Source organism: Sphaerodactylus townsendi, linkage group LG07 (genome assembly GCF_021028975.2).
Source record: "Sphaerodactylus townsendi isolate TG3544 linkage group LG07, MPM_Stown_v2.3, whole genome shotgun sequence".
Classification (NCBI taxonomy): Eukaryota; Metazoa; Chordata; class Lepidosauria; order Squamata; family Sphaerodactylidae; genus Sphaerodactylus; species Sphaerodactylus townsendi.
Window position 1 is genome coordinate 124,584,805 of NC_059431.1, and position 22,861 is coordinate 124,607,665.

Sequence of the window (22,861 nt, forward strand, 5' to 3'; positions counted from 1 at the left end):
CACTTCACTCTTTCTTTTCCAGCTTTTACATTACAACTGACCAATGAATATAATGGCAACTGCACAGTTCCTCTATCAGAATTGCAGTTCCATTTGTCGAAGAGGGACAACTATTTCTACCAATTTTCCCAGTGTTTGAACAGAGGACTGACTACCTTTACCTTTTTAATACATTAAATTACAAGAAATACATTACAGATGTTTAATTCAGAATATTAAATTCTTTAAAACCACGGGATGAAATCCAGTTAATACATCAACCCTCTCCCCTCTGTCTCTTTACCCCCAAGGTGGGTGGGTCACGGCCACATGAGGGACTTCTTTCCCCCTCCCCTCCCCTCCCCCCAGGGTGGGTGGGCCCTGACCAGATGACCTTTCCCCCTCCCTCTTTCCTCAGGGTGGGCGGGCCATGACCAGATGACAGACTCCCTCCCCCTCCCCCTCCCCCTCCCTCCCCTTCACCCCAGGGTGGGTGAGCCACTGGACCACGACCAGATGACAGGCCTCCTCCCACTCTTCTCCTTCCCTTCCCCCCATGGTTAGTGGGCCACAACCAGATCATGGGCCCCCTTTCCCTCTCCTTCCCTCCATTGCAGACCCATTGTCTCAACTAGGACAAATAATTAGGACTCTGCTCTGTTCTGCTGTGTATGTTGTAAACAGGACCCTGTTATGTAATTTCTAGATAGCTTCATGTGTCCTGTGAATATTTGTGCTGTGCTTCAGTTCTTTTTGGTGGTTCCAGAATACCAGAGTCCTAATGCAGCAGTTACTAAACGTCTCATTTTGATTCTACTGACCCACTATAGTTCATCTGCCTGAGAGAAAGTTGGACTATAAATAACACAAATAAATAAAAATAGGAAAGTCTGTGGTCAAATGTTGTGCCTTAAAACTAGTGGGAATTAGGAGGTGTCCATCTATTGCAGGGGTAGGGAACCTGCGGCTCTCCAGATGTTCAGGAACTACAATTCCCATCAGCCCCTACCAGCATGGCCAATTGGCCATGCTGACAGAGGCTGATGGGAATTGTAGTTCCTGAACATCTGGAGAGCCGCAGGTTCCCTACCCCTGATCTATTGAAACAGAAGTGCAACCAGATTCTGTGCACTATAGTATAGTGCAGTGATGGCGAACCTTTTTGAGACCAAGTGCCCAAATTGCAACCCAAAACCCATTTATTTATCACAAAGTGCCAACATGGCAATTTAACCTGAATGCTGAGGTTTTAGTATAGAGAAAACGGTTGGCTCCAAGGCACACGTTACTCGGGAGTAAGCTTGGTGGTAGTCGGTGGCTTTGCTTTGAAGCAACTGTGAAACACTTCAAACGAGTGAATCACGACCCTAGGAGGGTTTACTCAGAAGCAAACCCCATTGCCAGCAACCAAGCTTACTCACAGGTAAAGGATCACGCTTTCTTCCCATGAAAATCAGTAGGGTTTAACAGCGCTTAACAGGGTTACCTACACTGTTTCCCCAAAACTAGGTCTCAGTTTTAATTCTAATAATCTCCCTGAAATAATTACACTATTATCACATGACGAACTCTGTGCACGCGTGCCCACAGAGAGGGCTCTGAGTGCCACCTCTGGCACCCGTGCCATAGGTTCGCCATCACTGGTATAGTGGGATGAGTGCGCTACGGATGAATGTGAGTCAAGATCGTGTGTGAGCAGAACTAGTCTAAATCCATTTATGTTTCCACTTGTGCATCCATGCTGTTTGAGCCAAGACCTTTGTGGCTTTCCAGCAGAATGTCATGAAGTTCTGAAGTTCCAGGTGACAAGATGGTTGTTGTCCAGTGTGGTGAGAGCCACCATAGTGCAGTGGAGAACCAGTGTGGTGTCGTGGTTAAGAGTGGTGGACTCTAATCTGGATTACCAAATTTGATTCTCCTCTCCTTTTTAAGAAGCCCGTTGGGTGACCTTGGGCCAGTCAAAGTTAGGCAGAAAAAATGAAACGCACAAATATAGGATGGATGACACTTGGCTTGACAACACTACATGCGAAAGGGATCTGGAAGTCTTAGTAGACCACAAACCGAACATGAGTCAGCAGTGTGATATGGCAGCCAAGAAAGCCAATGCAATTTTGGGCTGTACCAATAGGAGTATATTGTCTAGATCTGTGGTGGCGAACCTATGGCACTCCAGATGTTCATGGACTATAATTCCCATCAGCCCCTGCCAACATGGCCAATTGGACATGCTGGCAGGGGCTGATGGGAATTGTAGTCCATAACATCTGGAGTGCCAAAGGTTCGCCACCACTGGTCTAGATTGAGGGATGTAATTGTACCTCTCTATTCTGCATTGGTTGGACCTCACCTGAAATATTGTGAACAGTTCTGGGTACCGCAAATCAAGAAGGATATTGACAAGCTGGAACAGGTCCAGAGGAGGGCAACCAAAATGGTTAAAGGTCTGGAATCCATGCCCTATGAGGAGAGACTTAGGGAGCTGGATATGTATAGTTTGGTGAAGAGAAGGTTAAGAGGTGACATGATTGCCCTGTTTAGATATTTGAAGGGATGTCATGTCAAAGAGGGAGCAAACTTGTTTTCTGCTGCTCCAGAGTCTAAGACCAGGAGTCATGGGTTCAAGGTGAAGGAAAAGAGATTCCACCTAAACATCAGGAAAAACTTCCTGACAGTAAGGGCTGTTTGACAGTGGAATGCACTGCCTCGGAGAGTGGTGGAGTCTCCTTCTTTGGAGGTTTTTCAAGAGAGGTTGGATGAGCTTATGTCGGGAGTGCTTTGATTGAGCTTATGTCGGGAGTGCTTTGATTGTGTCCCTGCACTGCAGGGAGTTGGACTTGATGGCCCTTGGGGGTCTCTTCCAACTCTATGATTCTAAGGTTCTCTCAAAACTCTTGGCCCCAGCTGCCTCACAAGGTGCCTGTTGTGGTTGTGGGAAGGGAAGTCGAATGTAAACTGCTTTGAGACTCCTTAAAGGTTGAGAAGAGTGGGGTGCAAATCCAAACTCTTCTTCTTCAAGATAATTCTAAAAAGCTAAGGTTAATGAGATGCTCCCCTGTGCCAGACACCCTGCATCGTCGACAAGAAGACAGGGTGGGAATTTTCCTGGCTGATCACTTGTTTATCTGTGTGTCTCCCTTCCCAGCAGAAGGCAGCATCCGTCTGGCAGGAGGCCGTGCTCCAAACGAAGGGCGGGTGGAGATATACCACAGTGGAGAATGGGGGTGTGTTTGCAACGACCGCTGGACGGGTCTCGCTGCCCAGGTGGTTTGCAGACAGCTCGGTTTCAGGTAAGTCAAAGGCCTCTGGAGTACAATTTAGGAGAGAGCTTCCTTCAAGCAAAGTTGCTGTGGCTCAGTTCTGGTGTCACACTAATCTGGGGTCGCCAATATTTTAGAGTCTGTGGGCACCTTTGGGCACCTGTGGGCACCTTTGGAATTCTGACAGAATGGCTGCTACAGCTAACCTTCAGTCATGCAGATCATTCTTCTGTGGTGGCAGCTGCTGCCAAAGCAAAAAGATGCAAAATCTGCATGGAAAATTAGAAACCATGGCTCATTCCGCACATGCAGAATAATGCACTTTCAAACTGCTTTCAGTGCTCTTTGAAGCTGTGCGGAATGGCAAAATCCACTTGCAAACAGTTGTGAAAGTGGTTTGAAAACGCATTATTTTGCGTGTGTGGAAGGGGCCCATGCTGGGCCTGCCTATTTCTAAAAGCACTTAGGCTGCTTTTGCACAGATGAATTACCCCGGGGTTGAGCAGGGATCATTTTATCCTGAGCTATTTTATCCTGGTTTCTGCGTACACATGGTTCCCCGCAGTGGTGTAATGCCAAGGGGGCGCCGGTGCAGGGGCATTCTGGGGCATGGCAGGGGCGCAGGGCACACGCGTGCCCTGGGCGCAATTCCCCCTTGCTACAGCTCTGGTTCCCCGCTTCTGCCTAGGAGCAGAGTTAGTAATGCTCCAGTTTGCTCCACACTACCTGGACTTCTGTATTTGCTTCGGAAGCATTTCTGAGCATGCCAGTGTCCCATGTTCTGATTGGCTATTTCTTTTGAGTGGCAGCTTGAATGGATGTCAGGCAGGGAGATCAGCCGGCTGGGTGGGAACAATACACTTGGTCTGCCCCCGATTGGTGTTTTCGTGTATGTGCTGTGGGAATGGAAGAAATTGATCAGTGTTTTTAATGGTTTAAAATAAGATTTTGCTGTCAGAGGGAGAAAACTAGTGAATAGATCTGCTAATTGATTTAAAATAAAGCTTGTACTGAGGAAAATAGATTGTTTTTGCATGGTGATTGTTCTGATTGGTTGTTGGACTTGATGGCCCTTGGAGTCTCTTCCAACTCTATGATTCTATGAATTAACTCCCTACTGGGGTCATTTCAGCTTCTGAAAATGAGGGGTGGGGGTGGAATACCTCGTTCCAGCATGCCACAGTTCTGAACTGAAAAGGGCTCTCCCTGATCTTTAAAATAATAATAAGAAGAGTTTGGATTTATATCCCCCCTTTCTTTCCTGCAAGAGACTCAAAGGGGCTTAAAATCTCCTTGCCCTTCCCCCCTCACAACAGACACCCTGTGAGGTGGGTGGGGCCAGGGACGTAGGTAAGGGGGGGTTTCTCGGGTTCAGATCCCCCCCCCGCATTCATGGCCGAAGCTCCGCCCCTCCTTTTGAGTTTTTAAAACATTTTAGTGTTTTTTCGGTTTTTGGCCTGCAGGGGGCGCATTGTTTGGTGAGGTTTGGTCCAGGGGGTCCAAATAAGAGTCTCTTATTGATACCACCCAGGTTTTGTGAAGTTTGGTTCAAGGGGTCCAAAGCTATGGACTCCCAAAGGGGGTGCCCCCATCCCCCATTGTTTCCAATGGGAGCTAATAGGAGATGGGGGCTACACCTTTGAGGGGCCATAACTTTGGACCCCCTGAACCAAACTTCACCAAACCTGGGTGGTATCATTAGAAGAGTCTCCTAAAGATACCCTGAACATTTGGTGCTTCTAGCTTAACAATTGCACCCCTGACAGCAGGCACCCCCCCAAATTTCCCCAGATTTGCCTTTTAAATCCATCCCCTTCGGCATAGATTTAAAGGGAGAATCTGAGGTCCTCAGTTTAGAACAGGGGTAGGGAACCTGCGGCTCTCCAGATGTTCAGGAACTACAATTCCCATCAGCCCCTACCAGCATGGCCAATTGGCCATGCTGACAGAGGCTGATGGGAATTGTAGTTCCTGAACATCTGGAGAGCCGCAGGTTCCCCACCCCTGGTTTAGAAGAAGAAGAGTTTGGATTTATATCCCCCCTTTCTCTCCTGTAGGGAGCTTACAATCTCCTTGCCCTTCCTCCCTCACAACAAACACCCTGTGAGGTGGGTGGGGCTGAGAGAGCTCCGAAAAGCTGTGACTAGCCCAAGGTCACCCAGCTGGCATGTGTGAGAGTGCACAGAGCAGGGAATCAAACCCGGTTCCTCCAGATTAGAATGCACCTGCTCTTAACCACTACGCTACATTGAAAGTGATGCTGTTTCAGGGTGGGGGATAATCCACCCGAAAACAGTATCACTTTCAATGTTTTTTAACTGGGGATCCCAGATTCTCCCTTTAAGGTGGATTTAAAAGGAGAATTTGGGCTCTCTAGTTTAAACACCATTGAAAGTGATGCTGTTTCAGGGTGGATTCCAGCATCACAGCGGCTGCCCGGGGAGGGGAGGGGGGGCGCAAAACTCAGATCTTGCACCGGGCTCCATTTTCCCTCTATGCCTCTGCCCAGAGGGGAGGGCAGAAGGAACTGCCGGCTGCTGGCTGGGAGCCCAGCTGGTGGGGGGCAGGGGAGGGGAGGGCAGGGGAGGGGAGTCTGCCATCTCCGGCCTCGGAGAGCTGTTTTTAGAAGCGCTAGGCCAGGGGCGGAGCTTGGAAAGGTGTGGCCATGCTCTAGGGGCGGGTGGGGGTGTGGCCACCCGGTCTTGGCAGCCTGCACTGTGAGGATATGATGTAGGGAAGAAATTGTCACTCTGAGCTCCTTGTGGGGGGGACGATGGGGATAAAAGCTGGAGAAATGGTTGACTGGAAGGATGCCAGTTTTCCTGTCTCTTCTCTAAGCCCAGCAAAACCTAACAAAAGTCCCACTGGTTTGTTTGAAGCAAATGGTGAAGCGAATGCTGAGAGGCTGGTTGGCTCTTCTCTCTGCTCACCTCCTTCTTTTTGTCGTTTGGAGGTCAGTGGTGAGATGAGTCATAATTCCAAGAGATCTCCAGGCTGCCAACCCCAGAACTGCAAGTGGATACGGACGGGGCCACAGCTGGTTGCTGGAAGAGGAAGGGGGCTCTGCAGGCCAGACCTGTGGGCTGTGTGTCATCTCTGTGCTCCTTTTTCCAGGGGACCAGCCCGGCTGGCATCTGAGGGGGAATTCCCACCTGGTCAAGGCTTCATCTTGCTGGACGATGTGTCCTGCATGGGCACTGAGCTGTCCCTCCTGGATTGCTCCCACACCAGCTGGGGACAACATGACTGTTCCCATGAGGAGGATGTGGGAGTCCACTGTTCCCCCGAAAGCAACAAGATTACGGAGGAGGCACCAGGTAACACCCCACAGACATTCCTGCCAAAAGAGGATTTTCATCCTCCAGGTGGTTAGGACAATCTCTGGGCAACACGAACTGATGAAATCAATATAGCAGAACAGTGTGAAGGCTGATAAAGTTAATATAGCAATGTGAAGAATATATATATATATAGTTTATATGAATATATATATAGTTTATATGAATATATATATATATATTCATTTATTCATACATACATACATACATACATACATACATACATACATATATATATATATATATATATATATATATATATATATATATATATATATATATATATATATATATATATATATATATATTTATTCATTTATTCATTTATTCATTTATTCATTTATTTATTTATTTATTTATTTATATATACCCCCGAAGGGCTCTGGGCGGTGTACAACACAAACTTCATATAACATGTACAAGCAAACCCCATTAATTAATTAATGTAAATATAAATTTAAAATTTGAAATTTAAAACATTTAAAACACAGCAGTAAATTCAATAAAATGGTGTCAGCAATAACCCCAATTAAACCCTCCCAAAGAGGGGGAAACAGAAGAAAAAGTGGGTCCCCTAGATGACAAGGGGGCTCTGAAACCGGGGAATGGAAGGGGCAATATAATATGCTGATCTGAGTTTACTGTTCTATGCTACTGCAATAAACCACTTAATTTAGTATCTCCATTTTGTCTTTCATTATGAACCAAAAATCAGTTTAATCGGTTGGCTGACCTTCAGTGGGATCCAAAAATTTTAGCAACAGGTTCCCATGGTGGTGGGATTCAAACTGTGGCGTAGCGCCAATGGGGCTGGGCGGGGCACGACGGGGGCGTGGCCGGGCATTCCGGGGCAGGGCATTCCTGGGCAGGGCTATGGCAAGGACACAGCCACTGCGCCGATCCTTGGGCGGGAAATGAATGCGCACAGGCGCAGGCTGCCACGCACGCCGGTGCAGCTCCTGCTAGACTGCTTCAAGTTCTGCGCGCTACTGCTGAGAGGAGGGGCGTAACTTAGGCAAAAATCACGTGGCAAAATCACCCATTAGTAACCCCCTTTCAGCACACACAAATAATTAGTAACTTACTCTCAGAAACCTGTGAGAACCTGCTGGATCCCACCTCTGCTGACCTTGTGAAACTTAAGTTACAGACTCATGAACTTAAACATTTTTACATCCCTTTTTAAAATGGGGACAGAACACTGGGATCTCATTATATGTATGGATATGTATATATATATATGTATATGTATATGTAGTAGATGGGAAATCCATTTAAGGAGATGCCTTAAGGAATTGACTTAGGCTTGAACCCTCATTCAAGAGACTAGAAAGTGGGGGTTCTAGTTTTAAAAGTAAAAGGGAATATGTGCACATGTGAGTGTGGAGGGGGTCCTTCGCCTCTGTTGCCTCCCTTCCCTATACTTAGGTCGATTCCCCACTGAGGATTAGATGCGTGCTCGTCACACAAAATATCCAGGTTTCCAGCAGAATTCCTCACTGCACCAGCGCCGAACACGCTTTCATCCCGTTGCTGGCGTCCCCGCCACCCCACCTGCCTCAGCACGTGTTATTTTAGAACCTGGAAGAAAGTAGACCTTTTCAAAAAAACGTGTGGGCAATCTGGAGCGATGGGGAAGTTGTGGGGGTGAATCCGAATTCGTTTTTCCCACCGCTGGTAGTGACCTGGAGCCTGCCATCCAATGAGAACGCAGTGGGCTGTGTGCGATGTATGCGCAGTGGGTTTTTTTAATTTTGCGGACCGGAGATCCATGTGGATACAAAGAAGAAGAAGAAGAGTTTAGATTTATATCCCCCCTTTCTCTCCTGCAGGAGACTCAAAGGGGCTTACAATCTCCTTGCCCTTCCTCCGCCACAACAAACACCCTGTGAGGTAGGTGGGGCTGAGAGAGCTCCAAGAAACTGTGACTAGCCCAAGGTCACCCAGCTGGCGTGTGTGGGAGTGTACAGGCTAATCTGAATTCCCCAGATAAGCCTCCACAGCTCAGGCGGCAGAGCTGGGAATCATACCCGGTTCCTCCAGATTAGATACATGAGCTCTTAACCTCCTACGCCACGGCTGCTCCTAGCAACATGGGGATGGTTTTGACAGATTGACTGAGTAGAAGGCAATACAAAGCAGTTCTACACGTCGTATCCACGTGGATCCGACTACATCAGTGGTTCTCAACCTGGGGGTCGGGACCCCTTTGGGGGTCGAACAACCGTTTCACAGAGGTCGCCTCTCTGCATCAGTGTTCTCCATCTGTAAAATGGATGAATGTTTGGGTTGGGGGTCACCACAACATGAGGAACTGTATTAAAGGGTTGCAGCATTAGGAAGGTTGAGAACCACTGGACTGCATGGAGGTGTGCCAAAACAGGGCTTTGCTTTAATCGCCCGTTTCTTCGTCTCCGCGTAGAGTCGTTCTGCGCATGCTCGCGCAGACGTGGATCCGCAAGGTTAAAAATAAAAATTACCGCCCCGACACAACGCAGCAACCAATCAGGGTAGCCCCTGAGTGGATCGCATGTTCAATCCGCCTCAGTGGAGAATCCTTCCGTTGCTGCTGCATTTCTGGGAATAAGGATCGTGGGGCGCTGCAGCGGGGACGCTGAAACCGTGCTCAAAAGGTCCCGGGTTTTTCCCAAACCGTTTAGTATCTACATTCATTTTTCCGGTGGGGATTCGACCTTAGTTGTTCTAGTTATTTTTCTCTTTACATGGTCAGCGTGTCAGGGCTGGGATCTGGATTCAAGTCCACAATCTGCTATGAAACTTGTTCGGGTGCCCTGGGGCCAGCCATTCTCTCAGCCTAACTTAACCTCTCAGGATTGTTGTATGAAATTGCTGAAGGCAGAGCCACGAAGCCTTTTTGGAGCTCCTCAGAGGAAAGGTGGAGATACACGTTTTCTAGAAATGTAGAAAGGAAGTTACAGCTACCAACTGTAGGGTGGGATGAAACATCAGGGGGAAAGTCTGCTAACCCTTTTTGATGGGATTTGGCAAGTGCCAGTAACACAATCCAGTAATGAAGGAGTTAATTGTTGCATGCTAATTAGTTAGTGAGGTCAGAAGTCAGTGACCAGGTAATTGATACCTATTGGTTGGGTGGGCTACATGAAGGTCTGCACGTAGGCTTTAGATATATCTTCTTTGTGTTGCACTCTGCACGTGTTCAGTTCAGTTCAGTCTATAGCTTAGTAGCCATGTAATAGTCTAAGCAGCAAGCTGGCTGTTGGTGCTAGCTAGTGAGAAAGATGGTTATTGCTTTTCTTCCAAGTTTCCCTTCCCTGTAGTAAGTAAACTTTATTTCAGTAAAGCAACTGGTCTCTGCCTCATTATTGCATTAACTCTGCTAATTAAGTATTTGTCCACACGACACTTTTCCATGTGTCTTTTTAAATGTCCTCAGTCACTAGTTTTTGCCCAGAAATGACATCGTGGGGTGAATGATGCTGTCCACCCCGTGCCTGTTCCCTCCTGCTGCCAAATGGATTGTTGGCAGGCACGGATGCAGTAGCAGGGCGCCCCCCCCCCCCCCCGGTAACGTGTGAAAACAAACCTTAGTCTGCCAACATCTTGCTTAGCTTGGCCTTCGGCACCTTGATGTGCCAACCTTGCTCTACTCATTGGCTCACACTGTCTTCTGCCTGTCTTAAAAATCGCTTAGGGCTCCCAGTGCGTCTAGTGGACGGGGAGAACACCAAAGAGGGGCGTGTGGAGGTCTTCCTGAACGGACAGTGGGGCAGCGTCTGCGATGACGGCTGGACGGACAGAGATGCGGCCGTGGTTTGCAGGCAGCTGGGTTACAGGTAAGAGGGTGACCAGGTGCAGCTGAAAGGCAACCCTGCTGCGAACTGAACAATTCCTGGAGATTTCAGGGAGATCCCTGGGGCGGGATGGGGGCATAACTCTATCTCACTGGGACATAATTCTATCAAATCCAAAGCAGCTGCTTTCTCCAGGAATTGACTTTGCCAAGTGTGCTGCTTGGATGCCTATTCAATAAACACTACTGATCAATACTTCAGAGTCTGTATATTAAGAACATAAGAACATAAGAACAAGCCAGCTGGATCAGACCAGAGTTCATCTAGTCCAGCTCTCTGCTATTCGCAGTGGCCCACCAGGTGCCTTTGGGAGTTCACATGTAGGATGTGAAAGCAATGGCCTTCTGCGGCTGTTGCTCCCGAGCACCTGGACTGTTAAGGCATTTGCAATCTCAGATCAAAGAGGATCAAGATTGGTAGCCATAAATCGACTTCTCCTCCATAAATCTGTCCAAGCCCCTTTTAAAGCTATCCAGGTTAGTGGCCATCACCACCTCCTGTGGCAGCATATTCCAAACACCAATCACACGTTGCGTGAAGAAGTGCTTCCTTTTATTAGTTCTAATTCTTCCCCCCAGCATTTTCAATGAATGCCCCCTGGTTCTAGTATTGTGAGAAAGAGAGAAAAATTTGCAGTGATGGCGAACCTATGGCACGGGTGCCAGAGGTGGAGTCCTCTCTGTGGGCACACACACAGAGAGTTCGTCATGTGGGGGTGGAAAATCACCCACACACAAACATCTAGACTGGCCTGGGCCACTGAGCACGACGTGTGTGCACCACGGTGAGCAGGGAGGACTCGGCTGGGGGGCCTGGTGCCTGTGCTCCAGGTGGCTTCTGCCTGGGGGGTGGCGCAGAGGAGGCAGAGATGCTACCGTGTTTCCCCGAATATAAGACAGTGTCTTATACTAATTTTTGCTCCCAAAGATGTGCTATGTCTTATTTTCAGGGGATGTCTTATTTTTCCTGTGTTCTGTTTGTCGGGCATGCTTCCAAACAAAAACTTTGAAGAAGAAGAAGAAGAAGAGTTTGGATTTATATCCCCCCTTTCTCTCCTGCAGGAGACTCAAAGGGGCTTACAATCTCCTTGCCCTTCCCCCCTCACAACAAACACCCTGTGAGGTAGGTGGGGCTGAGAGAGCTCCGAGAAGCTGTGACTATCCCAAGGTCACCTAGCTGGCGTGTGTGGGAGTGTACAAGCTAATCTGAATTCCCCAGATAAGCCTCCACAGCTCAGGTGGCAGAGTGGGGAATCAAACCCGGTTCCTCCAGATTAGATACATGAGCTCTTAACCTCCTACGCCACTGCTGCTCCCTTTGCTATGTCTTACTTTCGGGGGATGCCTTATATTTCGCACTTCAGCAAAACCTCTACTATGTCTTATTTTTCGGGGATGTCTTATATTAGGGGAAACAGGGTAGAGAGGCACAGAGTGGTGCACGCAGGACTTGCTGGAGGCTAGAGCAGGCTGGCCCCTGCTTGAGTAGGTGGGGCGGAGGAAGAGGGAGCCAATTGGTTTTTTCTAAACTAAAACCTCAGCATTCAGGTTAAATTGCCGTGTTGGCACTTTGCGATAAATAACTTGGGCACTCGGTCTCAAAAAGGTTCGCCATCACTGTTATATTGGCTTAAGGCTGTGAGACTTAACACTGACCCTGCCTTTCCCTTCTTCTTTCTGCAGTGGGGCTGCGAAAGCCAAGAGCATGGCTTATTTTGGGGAAGGCCACGGACCCATCCACCTAGACAACGTGGAGTGCAGTGGCACGGAGCACTCCTTGGGGGAATGTAGCATCCCCAAGAGCGGCACGCACAACTGCTGGCACGGCGAAGATGCTGGAGTGATCTGCAACTACGTGGAAGGGGAGGTTCAGGACATCAGAAACGTGGGTGTGTGCCTAGCCCGTTGCTCACTGAACAGTTTAATATTATTGTCGTTTTTGCAACTGATAGCTCTCTAAAATTATCCTTTCTCACGGTTTGGTTCTACTGAAAACGTCTATAGCTTTAATACAGCAGTAATCTATTAGTTGCTCTAACATATCTCAGAACCCAGTTGGAAGAAAAACAGTTTGCATGTAGTTGGGGAGGGATTGTGGGAGAAATGAGTTGCCCCAGAGGCAAGAGGTGCAGTTGCCAACCTGCAGGTGGGGCCTGGAGTTATGACTGATCTCCATACTGCAAGATCCATTTCCCTGGAGAAAATGGCATGGCATCACATGTCTACAGAATTCCCTCTCCAAACTCCATCCTCCTCAAGCTCCCCGTCCTCCAGATCGCCAGAAATCCCCTTGCCCTCCTGACTTCTCATGTGACTGCAGGGCTCACCAATGTTTTTAATAGCCAGGACTTCAGGAAGCAGTTGGCCTCTAGCTGACATTCTGATTGCCAAAGAATGGTGGTTTTCACTAAATCAACTGCAGTCTCCCTCTCTGTTTTGTAGAAGGTTAGAAAATGAGATGTGCCTCTCTCTGTGTGTGGCACCCAGTGTCACGAGGAGAAGCACTTCTTGCCACGACATATCTCTGAGAGGCAAAAACCACCAGACCCTGGCCACGTGGCCCAGAAAACCCACCACAGCCAGTTTATACAATTGTGCATGGGTTGGAGAGAGTTGGCAGAGAGAACGTTTTATCCCTGTCATAAAAACGCTAGGACTTGAGGACGTCCAATGAAGCTGATGATGGGCGGTAGATTCAGGCTGTTCACAACAAGTGGTCAAATGTGGAATTCGCTGCCAGAGGATGCAGTGACGGCCACAGGCATATAAACACCTTTGAAAGGGGATTGGACATAAGAACATAAGAACATAAGAACTAGCCTGCTGGATCAGACCAGAGTCCATCTAGTCCAGCTCTCTGCTACTTGCAGTGGCCCACCAGGTGCCTTTGGGAGCTCACGTGCAGGAGGTGAAAGCAATGGCCTCCTGCTGCTGCTCCCGAGCACCTGGTCTGTTAAGGCATTTGCAATCTCAGATCAAGGAGGATCAAGATTGGGAGCCATAGATCAACTTCTCCTCCATAAATCTGTCCAAGCCCTTTTTAAACCTATCCAGGTGAGTGGCCATCACCACCTCCTGTGGCAGCATATTACAAACCCCAATCACACGTTGTGTGAAGAAGTGTTTCCTTTTATTGGTCCTAATAAAAGCAGCAGTGGCGTAGGAGCAGCAGAGGAACTGGTTGGCCACTGTATGAGACAGGATGCTGGACGAAATGGATCACTGCTCTGATCCAGTGAAGGGAACCAATTGTTAACAAGGATTCAACGTCATGTTTATTCTAACATATCCATGCATGTTTCTCAGTGGTAGTCAAACTCCACTAACCCTGAATATGAAGCCAGGGAACATCATTCCATTCCATATTTTCCTCCAAAACCATGAGGCGCTTCACAAATCATTTCCTTGATGACTTCCACAGATCATCAAAAAGTAGCTTTTGTCCTGACTGACTGTGGGGTAGCACTTACTTGTTTCCCTTTGTCGGCAGGTGCAGTGCCTGGCATGTGTGGCCTTCGCTTGCTCCATCACCGCAGGAAAAGGATAATTGGTGGAAAGAAATCTCTCAGGTATCTCACTTGCCCTTTGTAGCCTGGGATGGCGGAAAGGTTGTTACCTGGTTTTAGCTCATATTGGTTGCCGGGCAATCCCCCAAACATTTATTCCTCTTCAGAAACCTGTTTCCTGGTTCAGAGGGTGATGAGGCCTCTTGAAAGCTGTCAGCTCTCAGTAGAGTACCTGAATCATGAGATACCCATTCTGCTGCTGAACGTTCCTAGTACCAGGAAGGGGATAACTTTCTCCTGTTTTGGTGAAAGACCTCCTGCTGGCAACTCATGTTGCCCACAGCTGCTCCTCACATCGGTGGTAGGAATTTTTTTTTTTAAATAGACCTGTGTTGTTCACAGTGTGATGTCAACTAGGTTTTCCTTGGAAATGACATCATATTGCTCTGGGAATCTCTGAAAGCAATAGTCGTTTCTGCACAGCAGAAATAAAACATCTTGCAGATGTTTTTAAAAAATCCATTTTGGCTTTTTGTGTTCCCACAGTGCAGAGAACATCAGCATTGCCAGCCAAAACGGTTCTTTTCCCTGCCTGCTGGCAGGTGCCCAGTTCTGGTCAATTTCAGAGTCGTGCCGGGCATTTTGTATGCTGCTGCTGCAGAGATTCTCCTGCTTTTGCCATTTGGTGGAGGTTTTCCACAGAGGTTTCCTCTGCTTGGAGCTCATCTGCACCTCATTTCTGTAAACCAATATGCGGATGACACCCAGCTCATTCTGTTGATGGAGGGGGGAGCGACCTCCGCCCCTGCAGCTCTACAGCACTGTCTGGAGTCGGTTGCTGGTTGGTTGAGACAGAGTAGGTTAAAGCTTAACCCAACGAAGACGGAGGTCCTTTGGCTGGGCCGGGGGGAGAGACCGAGGGAATTTCAGCCGCCGAATCTGGAGGGGGTCATGTTAGCCCCAACATCTCTGGCTCGCAGCCTGGGGGGTCCGCCTGGACTCTTCATTATCTATGGAGAACCAGGTGGCCCATGTTACCCAGGTTGCGTTCTTCCACCTTCGCCAGGCACGGCGGCTGGCTCCCTATCTCTCCCAGTCCGACCTGGCCACTGTGATCCATGCGACGGTCACCTCGAGGCTTGATTATTGTAACTCACTCTACGCGGGCCTTCCCTTGCGACTGATCCGGAAGCTGAAGCTGGTCCAGAATGCAGCGGCACGGCTTCTAACAGGTGGTGGTTATTCAGATCATATCACCCCTGTGCTGTGCCGTCTGCACTGGCTTCCGGTGGAGTTCCGGATCGTTTTCAAGGTGCTGGTTTTAACCTTTAAGGCCTTACGCGGCATGGGGCCCACATACCTGCGGGACCGCATCACCCCTTATGTCCCACATAGGTCGCTGCGCTCGGCAACGGCAGATCTACTGGTGACCCCTGGTCCTGCAATGATACGGCTGGCCTCAACCCGGGCCAGAGCCTTTACGGCTCTGGCTCCCGCCTGGTGGAATGCCTTACCTCCGGCAGCGGGCCCCCGCGGGACCCTTAATGAGTTCCGCAGGGCCTGCAAGACGGAGCTTTTCCACCGGGCTTTCGGGGAGGCCGGCCGTGGATCTACTGCCCCCTATCGACACTGGAATTGAAATCAAAACTGAGACTGCCGTTCCATTCTATTAAAGCTGGGCCTGTCTTACTTATAAATTCCATCCCAGGCCCTACTTACTCCCTCCCCTTTTTCTTCTTTTAATGGCCTTCGGCGGGGCGCCTGTCTTAATTAATTTATGAACTGGGTTGCTTAACCTATAGTTCTGTAGTAAACTGCTGCTTAGTTCTTAGGTTTTAATGATTTTAGTATTTTATGTTGTTGATTGCTGTCTATGTAACAGCCATGTTGGAAGCCGCCTTGAGCCCTTTGGGGATAGGCGGCCTATAAGTTTAATAAAATAAATAAATAAAAATAAATAAAAAGTAGATGCATGAAGTTTTTTTCTGCTGAGCAATCCCATGCGCATGTTGTTTTTCCTTTTATTTGTTTTGAGGGGATGTCTGTGAAGCTATGATTATTTTATTTATTTTTATTTATTATTTCGATTTTTATACCGCCCTGTCCCCGAGGGGCTCCAGGCGGTGTACAACAAAATTGATACAAATAAGTTAGGGGCAAACCATACAATAAAACAACAGCAGCCCATAAAACTCCAACATTAAAACATACTGAATTTCATTAAAACAGCGGTGATTTCATAATAAAGGCACCCAGAGAATCCTTTCCTTTAAAACCCTCCCCTAGGGAGCAGTCGGACTCCTCCATAGGAGGATAATCTTGATGGAATCGAACAGGGGCACCATACTATGTACATAAATGTACATAAATGTACATAAATATGTACATAGTCAAGTCAAGTAATAATTATTGTTTGGGCCATTGGCTATAACATCCAAATATGTACATATTGCAGCTTTACAGACATACCCCTCAACAAAAAAAAACACAACAGTGTGCGGGATCGCCTGGCAAAGCCAACTTTATTCATTTACTTTCTACACGGAAATTGTGCATGGATGAGCTGCAAACAGAGGAACCTTCATGGAGAATCTGCTGCAGCACACAAAATGGTGGGCACGAATGGCAAAAATGAAAGTAAGAGGTTTGGCCAGGAGAAATAAATCATTTCCTGCCTGCTTTCATTTGCACCAGACAGGAAACATCTTCAATCAGGTTGAGGGGAAACGACTGCTAGCAGAGGCATATCTGCCCATTGACATGGGGTACCCAATGTCCCTCGGTGAACGCCATCTAGTCACGTGGGGAGGTGCAAAATCGGCCCCCCATTGTGACCAGTGAGTCAGCCGCCACAGGACTCATGAGGTGGCAAGTCATGGAGGCTCAGTGCGCGTGTGGCCATAGATGACTTCACAAGATTCATGTCTTGCAAGGGCAGGGGCCGGACGGACCAGCGCCTCCAGCAGCGCCCTCCCCTCCACTCACACCACTGCACATCCGAGAAGGTGAGGATCACTAATGGTCATGGCAATAAACAACACTAGCAGCATAAACTGGACATAATAAATAGATGGCGACATATCCCAGGACTAATTTTAACAATAAAAATAACGTTAGCACTAAACAACTCAGCTCAGCTACTAAGAAAAAATACACAATAACCTCAATCTAAAAGCTAAGCCTAACCTCAACTAACCTAAGCAGTAATACTAACTTCTTAAATACCTAACTACTCACTAAAGTGTAACAGCAATCAGAAGAAATAAATCACAACTACACTTAATTGTTACACTAACCTAATCTCTCTAAACCTATAAGAGAGAAAATTAACTACATTTTTTTGCCAGAAGCAAAGAAGAGTCAGTTGTAATGGTGCGGGGAACATCAGGGTAGTATGTATGTATGTATGTATGTATGTATGTATGTATGTATGTATGTATGTATGTATGTATGTATGTATGTATGTATGTATGTATGTATGTATGTATGTATGTATGTATGTATGTATGTATGTATGTATTCATTCATTCATTCATTCATTCATTCATTCATTCATTCATTCATTCATTCATCCATTCATTCATTTATTTATTGACAGCGAATCACAACATACAAAGATTAGCATGGAGCCTCTGGGTAACTTCCCAGCATGGCCATGTGTTAAGATGGCCTTGTCTTTTCTTCCAAGGGCCTCACTACACACTGCACAATTCTGGTGTCTGCCTTATCCTTTGTGACTCTGCAACTGCTCCTGGGCCTGCATGTGGCTTCCTGTTTTTCAGAACTGAATAACAAGTGATCAGATCATTGGATTCAGCATCTAGGCCCCTCAACCTGTTCTGGATCTGGGGGATTTAGCAGACTGTCCAAAGACTTACTGCCCACTGGGAGGGCATGCCCAGGGACATAGGGTACCCCATGTCCCCTAGGTAAATACGCCACTGGCAAAACCAGTTCTGATGAAACTGGCATTTGCAGTCCCCTTTATTCCCTTCTGGGTTTCCCAAGAATTTGTGAAAAACAGTCTTTGGAGGCCAAGGCGCCCCAAGGTCGGCGGCAGATATTAAGAGAGAGCCACCTGGCTTCCTGCCCCACAAGATAATGGATGTAATTCCTTTCTCACGAGACAGAGGTGCCAAGGAAAGCCTGGTTTTCTACAAAGCATGTGAAGCCATAAAGTAAAGATCAAGAAGGAGGAGAGCGACTCATAAAATGAATGAATGAATGAATGAATGAATGAATGAATGAATGAATGAATGAATGAATGAATGAATGAATGAATGAATGAATGAATGCACAGATGACAATGGTTTCATATAGCAGGCTGGTTACATATATCTTTCTAACAGCACTGACTTGTTATTTTAAGCGGTTACATAGAATTGGGAACACATCGAAATCACACAGATAACATCCCCCTAACACTTCCATAAAAAGAACAGCACTTTAAAAATTAAAAGATCTGTATGGGTTCACTATAACTGAAGAATGGTATCTCACGATGGGAATTTTGACTCTCAAATTGTTATACCTTGAAAATTTTGTTGGTCTCTTAAAGTGCTACTGGGTCAAATCTAGGTGTTCTGCAGACCCACTCACAGTGTATATCTCTACATTTGTTGCTAAAAATGTAACCTGAAGGTATTACTCTTTAGATATATGATTCAGTTGGTTTTGGGTTGGCAAGCAATTTTCTCATTCTTACCTAAAACAACACAGAAAGATACAGAAAATATAAATAAGTACATTTATAAGGATTCCAAATTTTGTCTGCATCGAGTATTAATTCTGAAAAATAAACCTCTTGATCGAGTTGTATCTTTATAAGCATTACTGATAAACTGATAAACATCACACTTTTCTCTACTAAATCTCATTATAAAAGTCCAGAGCCCCCCGGGGATGGGGCGGTATAAAAGCTGAAACAATAAATAAATAAATAAATAAATAAATAAATAAATAAATAAATAAATAAATAAATAAATAAATAAGTCCATTAACCTTCAAAGCCACCAGACATCAGCTCATTTCTTCTTTTTTATCTTTATAGTCTATCATAGGTTTCCAATTATCCAAAATTGATTAAAGTTCCTTTCTTTAAGTAACAAAGTGAACTTAACCATCTTTGCTAATTCTAATACCTTCAACTGCCATTCTTCAATTGTAGGAATAGCTGAAGTTTTCAATTATTGCACATACATTATTGTTGGTCCTGTTGTCATATATAAAAACAAAGTTCCATGTTTTCTTTCCAAAGTTCCATCCATGAGTCCCAACCAAAAAGCCTCTGGTCTCATTTGTACCTTTAAAATCCTGTAGATGATGGAATGTCTTAATCTCCACAATTCTCCAGCCTTATCACAAGGCCTTACTACATGGCAGGTTTAATAACCTGGACAAATCTAAAAGGTTGTGTAGCTGTAATTCTAAGGTAGTCGAAACATTGGCTCACCAGCTATTACATTGCACTAAATTTGCTAAAATTAGATCTAAATATGTCAATCTACACCCTCTCTTCCAATCTGAGTTCACAGATTCGATTAGATTATTTCTCTTGTTGAACAATTCTGACTCTGTTTTTTGTGAAGAGGTTGTAAGCTTTGTTACGGAAATAATTCAGAGCCAGTAATAATATGTATATATCTGAGGTTATCCTTTTTGCCTTTTAAATTTTTTATGTTTGCTGTGTTTTGTTACTGTTGTTCTATGTATGCCAATAAAGGCTTTGCTTTGCTTGCTTATCACAAGGCCACTGTGAGCGATAGATTGTCTCTTCTGGCTGTTTGCATTTCCAACACTTATTCGAAACATTTTCAACACTTATTCGAAACATCGATGCATTTTAGCCAATTATCTGGGGTCATATACCAACGACACATCATTTTATAAAAGTTCTCTTTCAGATTAGCAATTTCCCTACTGATCAGAACAAACCGTAGGGAGAATAGCTTACTTGCTCTTGCCAGTCTGTTTAGGTGAGGATGCTGTAACTCCCCTATGGCGTAGGAGGTTAAGAGCTCGAGTATCTAATCTGGAGGAACCGGGTTTGATTCCCAGCTCTGCCGCCTGAGCTGTGGAGGCTTATCTGGGGAATTCAGATTAGCCTGTACACTCCCACACATGCCAGCTGGGTGACCTTGGGCTAGTCACAGCTTCTCGGAGCTCTCTCAGCCCCACCTACCTCACAGGGTGCTTGTTGTGAGGGGGGAAGGGCAAGGAGATTGTCAGCCCCTTTGAGTCTCCTGCAGGAGAGAAAGGGGGGAAATAAATCCAAACTCTTCTTCTTCTTCTTTTCTCCACCTATCTTACAGGGCCATAAAAGAGGTATAAGTTGACACCAGAGCACATGGATTGACTAGCGTGTAGTGAGACCCCAGGTTAGGTGAGGGTGAGGCGCAGGACAGGGCTGAGCCTTCCAAGTGCCAAACTGTCCTTTGGTGTTGGCACTGCTGCCCGTTTCTCTTTCAGAGGAGGCTGGCCGTGGCAGGCTTCACTACGGCTGAAAGGTTTTCACAGGGATGCTCGTCTGCTGTGCGGAGCAACGCTTATCAGCCACTGCTGGGTGGTGACGGCAGCACACTGCTTCAAAAGGTAATATGGAAGAACAGTTAAAGGACTGGACTGGTAAAGCACCGTTACCCTGAACTTGTCAGACTCGGCTGAGGGATTCCTCACTTCCCTAAAATATCTGCCCCGAGAAACCATATTTTCTGAGCACGGACTGCTGGAGTTGGTGGGGGTCTGTGTTTATTTATTTCTACAGTGCCATTTATATGATGCCGTTAGCATGGAGTAAGAGTAAGCTAATAAGCTTGAGCCGACAAGGAATAATTAAATAAAACCCTCAGAGGGTCTGCTTTAGAATCAGAGGAGTCGCGCTGAGTATACAAAAGTCACAGTTCTTATAGGATAAAGACAGCTGATGCATCATAAATGTTGCAAAGCCAAACCCTGTCAATTCATGACGTTTCAGTATTCCCATCATTGTTAATCATGGCGATACATTGTTAAATAGCATTCTTAAGAATATAGTTTCTCACATGGCTTGACTCTCTCTCTCTTTGCTTTAATTCTGCTGATCAGTTATCTTTCCTTTACACACACTTTCTCAGCTCGTTGCCAAGTGAAAGTATCTTTTCTTTGGAATGTGGGAAGAGACAATAGGGGTTGTTTTGGAAAGCAAAGTGCCCTTTTTTATCTCTGAGCAATAATTCTTAATACTAAAATGTCTTCAAGAAAACTTGCTTAAGTTACATATAAGTATACTTCAGTTGAAATAATCATTTATATGCTTTATTTCTATTTTCTATTTTCTGGGTCTGTGCTTTAGATATGTTTTAGTTGAAGACATTATTTTCATGAGCTTTGTCTTTTCACACCAGCACAAGATGTATATTTTTCTGGAATGTAACAAAGACACTTTTTATGATTCTGTGAAATGACTTTAAGCTGTATTTCTGCCAGAATCTTTTTCTCTCCATTATTTTCCGAAATAATGGGGAGAAGGAAGAAATAGCCTTCTGGTAGATCTAAAATCCTTCCCCTTTTCTCTTTCTCTCTACTTTCTACCACTTTCTATTTCTTTCTATCATCCTTTCTTTCTTCTGCGCTTACAATGCTTTACAAGTCAACATGAGTAACAAAAAATGTAAGACCATCAGAAGAGCCCTGCTAGATCAGACCAGTAAAGGTCTATCTAGTCCAGCATCCTGTCTCTCACAGTGGCCAGTCAGTTCCTCTGGAGGGCCAACAACAAGGCAAAGAGGCAGTGCCCTTTTAATGATGTCACCTCCTCGTGCTTGGTTTCTGAGGTCGGCTGCCTCTGAATGTGGAGGTTCCATTTAGTCACATCTAGTGGCCATTGATGGGTCTAACCTCTGTGCAGATGTCAAATACCCTTTTGAAGGCAGCTAAGCCTGTGGCTGTCACTAGGCCCTCTGGCAGAGAATTCCTAATTTTAATCATTTCTGTGTATTGTACCTTCGGGACCGCATTACCCCATATGTCCCTACTCGGCCTCTGTTCTCAGCAGAGGCCAATTTGCTGGTAGTCCCTGGCCCCTCCATGATGCGGCTGGCCTCCACTCGGGCCAGGGCCTTCTCGGCCTTGGCCCCCGCCTGGTGGAACACTCTCCCTCCAGCTGTCCGGGCCCTGCGGGATCTTGGTGAGTTCCGCAGGGCCTGTAAGACTGAGTTGTTCCACCGGGCTTTTGGAGTGTCCGGCCGCTGAAGTGCCCCCTCCCTTTTATTCCTCCGACTTGGAGTTCCTTTGCCATCTAGGGGACCCACTTTCCTGTTTTGTTTCCCCCCCCCCTCTCTCTGGGAGGGTTTTAATTGGGGTTTATCGCTGACGCCATCTTTGTTAATTACTGCTGTGTTTTAATCTAACTTAATCTAATTTAATGGGGTTTTGTTTGTATATGTTGTATGAGGAAATTATGCTGTATGAGGAAATTATGCAGTATACAAAACCCATAAATAAAATAAAAATTAAAAATAAATTTCCATTTGTGTGTCCTGAATCTAGTTCCCATCTATTCTATTGGGTTTCCCTGAGTTCTGTTGTTATGAGAGGGGGAGAAAAAGCTCCCTCCACCCCATACATAATTTTATAAATCTGTATCATGTCTCCTCTTAGCTATCTCTTTTCTAGACTAACAAAGCCCAGACCTCCCAGCGGTTTCTCATAGGGAAAATGCTCCAACTGTCTAATTATCTTGGTTGCCCTCCTCTGTACTTTCCCCATAACCCTGCTCAAAAGAATCCAACGGAAAATCAGCATGAAGCCAGTAGGGTTTAGTGGGCAGAGCGTTGGACTGCGACTGGGGAAACCCAGGCTTCAAACCCCCATTGGGCCATGAAACTGACTGGGTGACCTTCTTTCAACCAAACTTACCTCATAAGAATTGTTGCGAGGATAAAATTGGGAAGGAGAAGCAGGAGGAAA

General features: G+C 46.3%; 1 protein-coding gene across 2 annotated transcripts in view; it reads left to right on the forward strand.

Annotated features, from left to right (window-relative positions):
- The window catches only part of LOC125436113 (neurotrypsin-like), a 40,273-nt gene that overhangs the window by 11,412 nt on the left and 6,000 nt on the right, over positions 1–22,861 (forward strand). The window contains exons 6-11 of one of the 2 annotated variants that reach the window (XM_048502747.1): positions 3,125–3,269; positions 6,354–6,556; positions 10,251–10,392; positions 12,093–12,298; positions 13,900–13,978; positions 20,384–20,506. In XM_048502747.1, the coding sequence (XP_048358704.1) occupies positions 3,125–3,269; positions 6,354–6,556; positions 10,251–10,392; positions 12,093–12,298; positions 13,900–13,978; positions 20,384–20,506 (898 nt within the window). The remainder of the gene's footprint in view (positions 1–3,124; positions 3,270–6,353; positions 6,557–10,250; positions 10,393–12,092; positions 12,299–13,899; positions 13,979–20,383; positions 20,507–22,861) is intronic. The other variant, XM_048502748.1, reaches the window with a different exon arrangement.